At 39.0% G+C, this 12,031-nt stretch overlaps 1 protein-coding gene across 3 annotated transcripts in view; it reads right to left on the bottom strand.

Annotated features, from left to right (window-relative positions):
• Positions 1-12,031, bottom strand: part of BRAF (B-Raf proto-oncogene, serine/threonine kinase) — an 83,828-nt gene that overhangs the window by 45,347 nt on the left and 26,450 nt on the right. For all 3 annotated transcript variants that reach the window (XM_031507954.3, XM_085568200.1, XM_021551949.4), the window contains exon 3: positions 11,235-11,498. In XM_031507954.3, coding sequence (XP_031363814.1) covers positions 11,235-11,498 — 264 coding nt within the window. The remainder of the gene's footprint in view (positions 1-11,234; positions 11,499-12,031) is intronic.

A 12,031-nucleotide genomic window follows, 5' to 3' on the forward strand; every position in this document is an offset into this window, starting at 1 on the left:
ATTATCCCAAGTCCCCTTCATTAAAATCCAAGTAATATTTATGAAACTTACAATTAGAAAACATGGGTAGAACATTTGTTCTCTTTACTGCCATTTGCTTCAAGACCCAGCTAAAACCCAAAGAACTGTTTTTGTTACTTTCATAAACCATCATGATCCTGAATCAGCATCACATTTAGAACATTCTCTTACAGAACTCCCGAACAGAGAAACATAAGGCCAAATTAAAAGAACTTAGTGCTAGAATAAGTCCTTGTAGTATTGATTAATCATTTTGTCAGACTGGTACAGCACGGTCTATCACCATCTGTGCATGTAGCCCTTCAGCCCCCTCCGTCAGTCCCACCTAGTGCCTGCTGCAAAACAGAAATTTCACCCTGCAAAGCACTCTTTCTGAAACCTCTTCTTGCCCCCATCTTCTTTTCACCCCTGAATTATGGCAAAGTATAAAGAAAAAGCTGGTTCCAACAGAATGATTTGGAGACCAACTCAGTCTTTAGAAAAACAAAAACCAACACCAGTTATTTTTTGCTGACTAACAGACTCCTGCTGATTCCAAAGCAGGAGTTTTGGAACAGCTTCTCTCTAACCCCCAGGCAGGGGGAGGGTGTGTGGCCCCAGGCTGGGAGGGCAGCGGGGGGCAGGAGCCCCACATGGTGCAGCCCCCAAGTGCCTGCCAGGAGCCAGCAGCTCCAGCACAGCACCAAGGCACAAGGAGGGTTTATCAATTCCATCAAGAGTTTTGCCAGGATTCCCACAGAGCATTTCAACTGAATCACATCAGCGTTTTTTAACAAAATCAGTTCCCCAGGAGAAAATTTCTCAGCTACTCCAAAATACACAGTACTCTTATGCCTGCAACCCAATAAACTGAACAAAGTTGGCAGTCTATTGAAACATAGAATGTTTGCTATTATTTAAAATCAGATTTTTTTGCACTGATCCATTATCTTTTAACCCCTCTGTTTTAGAACAAAGAGAATTCAAGTGTTTCACAATGGTTTCCACCTAGAAACTGATATTACTGTACTAGGGGATATACTTCTAAATTGTGATTGTTAAGGGCTTTCTTTTTAGGTTACCTATATACAGAACATTTGTAGATCAGAAAAGTCTTAGGTTTTTATAGCAATTAGAAAATTGATTCAGCAAGCCACTTTCAAAAGTTAAAAGTATGAAAGTGTGGGCTATATAACACTAAAAAACAATACAGAAGCTGTCAACACAAACTGCAAGGTGTGTTCAGTGTGTAGATTAATAATATACCAGAGAAGATAATTTACTTGAGCATCTTAAATTGGGTAAGTAGCAATTCAGGGTGACACCAAAACACATGCTTAAGTTTGCAAATGTTAAGCCCCAAGGAAAAAAATTGAAAATTATTCCAGATTGCAGAATTCTCAAAGCAGTCCTACTACCTACCTAGACAGATTAAACAGAACTATGGCCCTTAAAGTCCTCATTTCCTTTACTCACCTGAACTATTTCTAGGGACAGTAAGTATTTGTAACAATATTATTGATATATACTTAGTACTGCAGCCACAAGTATTTAAGCCATGCATAATAAATCATTTATTTCTGTAAATCAGGTCATTCTCAATTCAGTAAGAAATTCAGGGCTACATCCCTAAATAACTCTTACATCACTTTTCTAACATCAGACTAGAAACTGGTATAGTCTCAGTAAGCTAAAAATGCTTCCTTACACCACTGTAGTTTCCAATGTTTTAAAGCAATAAAGAGACTGAGAAGCATTCCGAAAAAGCAATGCAAAGGTATTCTCTGGAAGTAGAAAGGCTGGTCAGCCCTGAATAACCAGTATTATACTTCTCAAAACTAGTTTGCTGGATTTATTTTCCCCTCAGCCAAACACTGTAATTCAGCTCACTTTGGCCAAGTGTACAGTATGTAAGGTATGTGTAACATAGCTTAGAGCTTCAGAGCAATTCCAAACAATCAAGAAGACTACTGGGTACAATAGTGGAAATATGCCAAGTAGAATGGATTTGAAGTATCACTTCAAAGTATTTATTTGCTTACCACAAAACATACACCCTGAAAGATCACACTTTTTTCCTCCCAATACCTGATACCCAGGACTAAAAATTTCAGTCACATGTTCACAGAACTCAACGTGTTGGGAGAAAACTAGGCCAAACTATACTTTTCCAAATAATTAGTATAGACTTCTAATATGGAAGGTTTTCTGGTAAAATCCAAACACGAGATCCACATTTAATTTCACTTCTTAGGGAGGACAAATATTTCACTAAACCAGTCAGCTACTTCTTGCAGCATTAACAGATAAAATTACTCTCGTTTGTGGCAAAAAGGACATAAGATGGCTCTGAACATCACATCCTCTAGAAAAGAACACAGCTTTCAGAAACAGCTGTTCTGGATATCAGGACATGAAGCTCTGTCCAGCTTCCAGGAGAAAGTGGCAAGAAATACATTCTTAAGAAAATACATTCTTAATGAAACATATTAGTGGGATAAATGAGATGCAGTTTCATTGCATTAAATCTTGTTTCCAAGGGAAACTGAACAGAATTTACCCGTTTTACAAAGCTGTTACCATTCAATAAAATGCATTCCATTTAACTTGCAAAGACATGGGTTACCAGCACTCATTGGTACCTCCAATGCAATTAAATGTAGAACACAACAGACTGATTTATGTCAGTGCTGAAATATTTTCTCAAGAATACAACATCACTCAACCACACTGGATGAAACCTGTTGTGCCTAATGAATGGCCTCCACATATAATTTTTCAAGCTTTTGAGAGACAGTTCCAAACTATGTTCAGAAGAGCACTGGTCATTTTAAAGGTGATAGTAGAGAGCAGATCATCTTCAAATTTTCGTTAGGGTGAATACCAGTGGCAGAAACTGTGAGGGCTAACAGTGACCTACTAATAAAATAAAGTTTGGAAAATATGGCCTTAGACTTCAGACTTGCAAGAAATGCTCATTTAGAAAAATATCTGTGGCAACTATATAGGCATAAAAGCCCAGGACCTTGTGGTTTCTGTTCAAGAGACAAAGTCAGTTGGCTGCTCTCCAAACCAAAATCCACATGCATTAGAAATTTAAAGTACAATACAGTTTAAATAAATCTTTTTAATAGAGTTCACTTTTGTAGAGTCTTGTCTCAGTTGATCACAACTCCAAGTGCTATAGAAGAAGCATGAGGGAAGAAACTGTAGCAGAAGGGCTAAAATTCACTCCTTCTCTAAGCTGTTGTAACTGAGCCTAAAACCAAATGGATACTTCCACCTTCAGGTAGTATACACATTCCCTACAAATATTAAAACTCCCACTGGCTAGTTTGCTTAAACAACACAAGAAGCATGAATTTAAGTATTACTTACTAGACATGGAATTAAAACATTTATTATGATCATTTTCAGATTTGTGACTTGCATTCCATTTCACCGAGTGCCTGCCTAGCACATTACGAGGTAAAGGAAGTATACTCCAAACTGTGTTTTTTTCTAGCATTCATTGCTTTCTACAGCCAGACTTTCCATCTCATAAGGAATCACTAAACACTCCTGACCAACAAGCAATGTTGCACATGGTATTCCAGATGACAAGTCATTAGTTTTCTAATTGCAAGTTCTCAATATTGTTTCACTTTGCAATCTAAGACACACAATCTACAGTGTGTCAATAAACCTGTAGTTGATTAATTATTCTCTTTTCAACACATATGCCTTTGAATTTATACAGCATTTGAGGGTAGTTTGTGTTGAGTTATCCCTGGCAGGCAGCTAAACACCACCCAGCTGGTCGCTCGCTCCCCCCCTCAATGGGAGGGCAGAAGAGAAATGGAAGGACAAAAGAAAAACTCTTGAGGAAAGAGAAAAGACAATTTAATGAGAGACAGAAAAAATTTTCCTAGTGATACAGAAGTATCAAGTTTACTTGAAAATGAACTACCATTTACTTCATATCACCAGACTGTTAAATGAGATTCATAAAATTCCAAAGTATTCAGATACATTCAGCAAGCAACCATTGGCATAGGCTAAAAATAAACTCAATTTCTGCTGCATGTTTGATATAACATGGGAGGTTTTAATTGTATTTTTGATTAGTAAAGCCTAATCATGTCAAACCAGGTGTGCAATTAAAAGCAAGAAACTGGTTTATTCAGCTGCCTGAACATCCTTACTCTGAATTTTCCTTATACTTGACAGGTGAAACTGGTAGGGCAGCTCAAATGCCTACAGAAATCCAGTGCTTACTACTCAGAAGCTTGAGGCACAAACACACAACATAAACTACAGAAAGCAAGATGCAAATATCAATTCAAAAGAAATGAATCAAGTACCAGATTTAAAAACAGAATATTTGAAGGATCCCAGTTGTGCATGCATGATGAATTAATTTATGCTAAGAATTTACATAGACTAAAAATAGCTTATTCTTCTAGTCTTCATGACTGCAGAGAAGATCACATGATTGCCTGCCTAATTAAAAGGCAGATGTACTAATAAACCAAGGTGTGATGAGCGTGAGACACTTAAGAACTGTCCCCATGCACCATTCTCAGTCCTGTTTAGTTCCTTTAAATCTTACACATACAATTGTCACTTTAAAAGCTAAGTCTCACATTCACATTTGGAGAACTTCCATGAACTTTCCATCAATATATCTGTAACTATGAGATGCATATGAAACACACCAACACAAAACCAAGTGGAAAAGCTTTACTGGCCCAGATTCATGCTGAGTTTTTACTCAAAGCACCTCTACTCTTAAACGTCAAAATAAAGCAAAACAAAGAACAATCAAAACCTCCTCAATATTCTATAGTTTAACATAGAAAAAAGGGTAACTTTTTTGTTACCTATAGTATTACTTTTGGTTTAGAAGCTACCGTGGAAATTTTTTGACCTTGTGGTGGTTATTTGGAGGCCACCAAGCTTTCCCAAAACTTGCACAACATCTATTTTTTTTTTTTGTTCCGCCCTGCTTCACTGTCGTGACTCAGACCACTATAGAGAGAAAGAGAATTCAAACTGACCAAACCCACACCTTTCTCATGCTGACAGAAAGAGGGTACTGGAGCTGAGAGAGGATCCTTTATAAATGTTACTGTGGAGAGCAGTGGAGACTTCTTACCACCCTCACTCTACCAAGAAGGCCAGAAGACACAAAGGGAACATTTTTTCTGGAAGCTGGTAATATGGAGTAGGCAGCAACAGACCACAGAGATGGAGCACAAGACCTATCACCACCTGATGCCTTTCAAATGACCATCACTTCTTAAACCGTGTTTTCCTGAAACTTTCCATCCTGAATATTACTATTCAGGAGAACTCACTTGCTTTCAGACTATTTTTTCCCCCCACTCTAAGTACTTGTACAGAAGGGATTTCCTGGGTAATCAGGATCATTCTGGGCTGTGATTCCTCAACTTGTATGATCTTGTTCATAAAGTACTTGAGTTAGAAACCCTCTTACATTCTCTCCTTTCCTAGAATTCTCTCATTCTTTCCTTTTACTAGGACTTCACTATAACATCTAAAACATCCTGATAATGTCCTCTGCAGAGTCATAACCAATTTTAGCTTCTTGTTTTTCTACTAGGCCTCTTGTTAAATGGCTTTTCTCAGAGGCCCTTATTTCACTCAGAATAAAGTAGCCTGTGGCAGATTTAAAGACCAACACAACATGATTACTCACGCTCCACATAACCACGCCCAAGGAATTCTAACCACAAGACACAAATTTCTAGTATCCATAGCATGCATTTAATGGAGGCTGAATGGAGGGCTTCAAAACAGAGAACACTTAAACTCATACAATTCCTGAGTGACAAATAGCTCAAATTTGGAAGACAACCCATGGAAAATATCATACATGCCTGACCTATTCTTGTGCTCATTCACTGTGACAGAGAGATAATCCAGATATGCCCACAAAATGTTTACTCCATTACATGTTTCAGAAAGCTTTCCTCCAAGAGAGGAAATCAGCCTCACCTGATGGGCCACGGGAGAACTGTCTAAAAATTCTTGCTAGTGCCTTAAAGTCTTCAGTGAGCAAGCAGTCTAATTGGAGAAATCTCTAAATAATTTTAACTATTCTGTCAACATTCACAGGGCAAAAATTGGAACTGTTCTTGCAACTGGAAATGGAGGTTTTTTCCTTATCCCAAACCAACCAGTTAAAAATTGATACACAAAAGAGACTTTACCCATGTCCTCAAAAATCATTCCTCAACCCTCAGAGAAAAACTTAGGGGGAAAAAAAATAAAAATCACACAACTCAAAGCAATCTCACAAAATCCTTAAATCTTGCACTACATGCAAATACCGTATTCCTATATTCTTTACACTCACAGAAAGCTTTTTATGCTCATTGCCCAAATTCCTTCAGTTAATTTTAAACTTTTGCAATTTCTTCTTCCTCTTAAATAAACTTAAAGTTATCTTATTTGTCCTGTACTGTTGCCGAAGATAGATAAATATGATTATCCATAAATAATACAGCAAGGATGAGAACAGTTCTTCCAGCTGGCCAGACAACGCCCCTGCCTACGGATGTGTCCTGGGGTCAGGTGGACTGTTCCATCTCACCCCCAAAAGATGCATGGTTCACCTCGCACCTCTGTCCCTTCCCTAAAACATCAAGTGCCTGTAACCCCATTGGCCTGAGACTTGTTCCAGCCCACCTCGAAGCTCCTTGAAAAGGGGGCTTTGAAGGGCCACACGTTCTCTTGGAACTTCCTCCCCTCTCTTGGAACTTCCTCCCCTCTCCTTGAGCATCCTTTTGTCTCTCCCCTCTCCCATCCTCTCAGGCCTCACCACGTGCTGCGTCTGGCAGCACAAGGCAGGACCTTCCTGCATCCCCAATGAACCTCATTCCCCAAGAGCAGCCTTGAGAGATCTCTCGTCTTCATTCACCCAAACCGTCCTGGAGAGGCAGCAATTTTCTACACTGTACCTCTGCATCAGTTGATAATCACCATTCTCCTTGAATTACTGTTCCTTCTCAACAACCAGGTATGTGTCTGCTCCTGTTAATTTGCATGAGGACTATCTTCTGTCTCCTTTCTCTGCATGCACATTCAATCATTCAATTTGGAAAAAAAAATCCTAATCCACACCACAACTAAGAATGCCCAAGACTCTGTTCCCTGTTGGCTCCATGCATTCTCTCAGAAATCTCACCACTAGATATCATCTACTTCTATTTCTACCTCCCTTCCACCAAAACCAAGTTTTAGCATGTAATATAATCTCTCAGACATCTGGAAACCAGTAGATCAGAGTTTTTATACTTTCCTTCCACCTCCAAAAGCTCTCCCTTAATTAGCAGATTTGTTACAATTTATGCCACAGACATTTAGACTCCTAACCCAAACAAGCTTGAAACTAGTATTTCCCTAAATTCTGCCACTGCTTGGGTAAGTCTCATCAACTTGTTCTGTAAAACAATTTTTCATCACAGTTAAACTTGCACCATCTTGTAATTTTATAACTTCAGCATCTTTCTATCTGGCCTAGAACAAAATGAACAAACCCACCCGCACTGACTTATCTGAGTGACATTTGCGTGGAATGCTTCTCCAAAGGGTGTGTGAGTTGCCAGTTGAACAAAGCCACTGAGGAAATAAGTATGCATGTTTCTGTCTCTGCATTATAGGGGATAAAATTACCCCAGCAGAGAGAAGAAAAAACAATCTGTTGTTTCTTCTAGGAGGTTGTTCAGAGAAATAAACTTCTCTTCATCCCTCTCCAGGCTCAGGACAAGGAAAACAGTATTTCTGACACTACTTATTCATTGATTCCCCTCCAGCTAACCAAGCCAACTATTTGGTTTTGCTTTCAAAAAAAAGTTACTTTTGAACCCTGTCCTGCAGCCAGCTGAATCAAAATGCTGACTTCAAATGATCAGCAGCAGTAGGCTCTGCCACAGTCCCATCAAGCTTTCAGGCAAGCACCTTCACACCTTAGGAAAAGGTTTGCCCAACCTCTGCCTTATCATGACACACACAAAGAAACTCCCCTTCAGCTACACTCCTCAGCATCACAATCACTTACACTGAACACCACGATCCCATTTCTTTGTACTCTACCAGTTTCCTTAAATTATATTTTGAATTGGAGTCAGCTCCAACAGATGTATTAGCTTGATCCTACACAAACAATAACACATAGAGAACTCCCAACAAGGCAGTTGCTAGTCAAAAATGTAAGACATGCAAGCAACTCCGCCCCATTTCCTGCATTTTTAGCAGCTCCAAACAAATAGCAGAAGGCTGTTGTAGTACTTGAGGCTGTGTCAGAGTGATCAAAGAAAAATAATGAGGTTGGCTCTCCATTACCAACTCAATTCTAGTCGAAGTCTGTTGAAGAAATGTCATAGCATTCCCAGACAAAAACAGACTCCTTAGGATCTGACAACACTTCTCCCCTCCTGAAACGAATTGGAAATAAAGACTGAAATTATTAGCGATATTAACAAGATTTTCTTTCAGAAGTAGACATTAATTGAAAGCAAGTTAGGTTGAGATGGGGAGGAGATTGCTGCAACACTGCAACTTGAACAGTATCTCTCCCAGCCACCTGCTTGACTGTAGAACACATAAGCCTTGCTTTAAAAGCCATAAGGAATGGCAGCTAGGGCAGTGGGAAGGCTCTAATGGCAGGCACCATAATTTTATCATATTTTTACAAAGAAGCTCCTTCCTGTTACAACCCATCACAAGCCAGCCTGTATACTTGAGTATCCTGAACTACCATCCCAGCTACATAAGCAAATGGCTCAGTTAATGGGTACAAGTGAGACACAACCAGTCTGCTTTAAAAGCCAAAGGTTATGAAGGAAGACAAATGTGCACAACACTTCTCAAGGAAGGAAGAGAGAATGAAGGAAGCAGTCTCAGTGTTCACTGAAAAATGCTGGATGCTTTTTTAGGTTAGTAACCCATCATCTGACTGTTTGCCATTAAAACTGCACTGTGAATCACACAGTCTTATATTGTGGCACCCAAAACTGCACACAGTGCTCAAGGTGAGGCCACATTTGAGTAGGGGACGAGAATCACCTCTCCCAACTAATTACTGATGTTGTGCTTGATGCACCCCAGGATTCAGTAAGCTGCTGCAGTTCCTTCTGGATTGTGGCTGTTCCTGGTATTTCCTTACTTTCCAACAGACAGCAAGATTAATTAATACTGAAAATAAAGTAATTACATTAGCCATATAAGAAATTCCTGATTTTCTCAATAAAATGATCAGTGGTTCAAGTGGTTCAAGTTTCAGAGAAATGAACTTCACATTTCATTTGAACCACACTCAAGAGCTCCTATAAGCATCATTTCTCACCTCTAAACCAGAGATACTTTATTAGTATATAAAAAGAAAGTAAGAAAAAGAAGTTCATCCAAGCTGTTTGTCTAACTGAAATAAAAAGAACCTAAGCAAGCTGGAAACTAGCTGCAAAGTTGGATCTGTAAGGCAAATGGAGTTCAAATAGTGAAAGCTGGGGACAGAACTGAGAGCCTCTCCCTGACTGAACCCAAGTTAAACCATGTTTGTCTTCCATAGCCCAGAAAGAGCATCCAGTGTTGTGAAAAATAAAACAGGATCGAGGAGGAGGTAAAAAGGGAGAGACAAAGAAGCAGAACAAGAGTATAGCAGATGAGGGGGAAAGAATAAGCGTGAATTACACTATGTGGGTTAGAGGACAGGAGAACACATAGGAGAGACAAAATAGGTAATACACAGAACAGTGCAGGAAGTGATATGCTCTGATCCTTTACAGGAAAGAAACAAAACCCAACTTATGAGCCCCATGACAGGGACTGCAAATAGCCAGACAGGATGTGACAAAACAGAAGCCTCCAAAATCCAGGACCTTCTCCCCAGATTTCACTCTACGGGTAGTACTGTGTGCTTAGACTTTCCTCGACAGGCAGACAACAGAATCACCTGGCTTTACACTGTAGATTGTGCACAGTGGTCACAGGCTACATTAAACTCCCACTCTCTGAGTCAAAACCCAAATATTACTTTCCATCTTCAGCAATATCTTGAACAATTAAGCAATAGCAAAAAAAAAAAAAAAATGCAGTTGAAAACAACTACCCTCTAATGTTGTCCCCACTGTAAGTGTTTTGCTCAGTGAGGTGGGGGAAGGATGAAAGGAAAGTGGTAGGGAAGGGGTGAGGACATGGTCCAACACCCAGAACTACTCAGTTGATGTTTTCTTCTTTTTACCAGCAACTCAAATTCAACAGATAATAACAATCCAGAGACATCTGACACCTGACTGACTGTTGCAAAATGTCCTGATTTGACACAGACAATTCCACCTTCTCTGGAAACACTGCTCCCCTGCTAAATTTGGATTATGTACCACCTTGCAAAACAGAACCTAGACTATGGCTTGTCAATAATTTCAGGTATCACAGTTTGGAGTGTTTTGTTCTAGTGGACATATCAAGGCTCTTCAGCTGGCAGCTCTTAATGGATAAAAAAAATCACTTCTCTACCAGCAAAAAGTGAACTACTCTTCCATAACATCAGGAACCACTGTAGCATTGTCAAAACTGATAAACCCCAGGTTTCAAGCAGTTTGTGAGCAACACTTCTTGACCTCTCTAATTACAACTATGTCCCTCCCCATACCAGTTCTCTACACAAGACCTGAAAGCATCATCATGGTCTCCACATAAATGCTCACCATGGTGAGTGGGGAGGAAAAAATAAAATAAAAAATCCCCAACCAATTCTGCATAGCTCTTCTAAGCTGCAAAAGGTTGGTTCTTGCTCTAAAGCATTTAATGCTTCTAGTAACTCTGACAACATAGAAAATACTTCCTCCTTCTTGTCCTGTTAAACTAATCAAGAGTTCTGTATAAAACAAGAAGTAGAGCTTATTGTCCCTTTCTAACTATTGTAAAATGGTAAATTACTATTTATCCAATAAAACTGATTGGAGAAAATATTTTTTGAGGTATATTCATAGTTACAAAACTCCTGAAAGTTCTGTATCCTATATTGTTGCTATAACGGACTTTTTTGAGTTAATCTTGTCAAAAATATTCAACAGATCAAAACAACTGAATGTGGCAGAGCACTGTGATCATGACATTTCTGACCTCCACCCAGGTATATTTCAGCTCTTAAATTAACTTTTGCATACAGAAGGAGAGAGATACAGGAAATATTGAGGTTACAAGTATGTGAATAGAAACTGACTCACCACAGTCCTTTGCTTGTTGGGCAGGAAGACTCTAACAATAGGCTTCTGTGGAGACTTAGGGTTATTCCGTGACATATCAGCAGGGTTTTGATAAACTGAAAGGGATGAAGGTGCTACAGAGAGGCTTGAGGAAGATGATGATGCAACTGTGTCTGTTGAAGCTGAACTGGAGACAGAGAAATCAGTTCCATTCCCCATGGATTCCAGTAACTGCTGTTCTCTCTGCTGTAGAGCATCAAGCTTGCTGGTGTACTCTTCATAGGCCTGTGAAGGAACAGCAGCTGTTTTAATCATGTAGTAGCCTCAGATAAAACCAGAAACAAACGTGAAATGAATACTTCCTAAATTAATACAAATTTCCCAAGAAATGAACAAAATGCTCTGGTGAAATTTTTCAGGATACAATGAAGAATATAATGTTAAATCTTCTGAACCAACAAGTAATGTTTTAATAAATTAAATGAAGAAAAGGATTGAAGAAATCATAAGTTACAGTTTCAAAGCACCTGCACTGAAGTTTCTAATTCACAACCACTTTAAAAAATGACAAATCTTTAACCAATATTGTCAGCTGCAATGCTGAATTACTATGCTCCAGATAAATTTATCATTCTGTTGGAATGACAGTTAAATACTTCTAATGCAATAATTAAGAGAAAGTTCAAACCTGCTTTTTATCACCTGTATCTGACTCCTCTGCTCACTATCCTTCACCTCTGGCACTATCCTACCATATCAAATAGTACAAAATACGTTCTTCAGTTATAATAGAACATAGTTTGCCCATTTCAAAGCCA

Source organism: Lonchura striata, chromosome 1A (genome assembly GCF_050655825.1).
Source record: "Lonchura striata isolate lonStrDom1 chromosome 1A, ASM5065582v1, whole genome shotgun sequence".
NCBI classification, from domain to species: domain Eukaryota; kingdom Metazoa; phylum Chordata; class Aves; order Passeriformes; family Estrildidae; genus Lonchura; species Lonchura striata.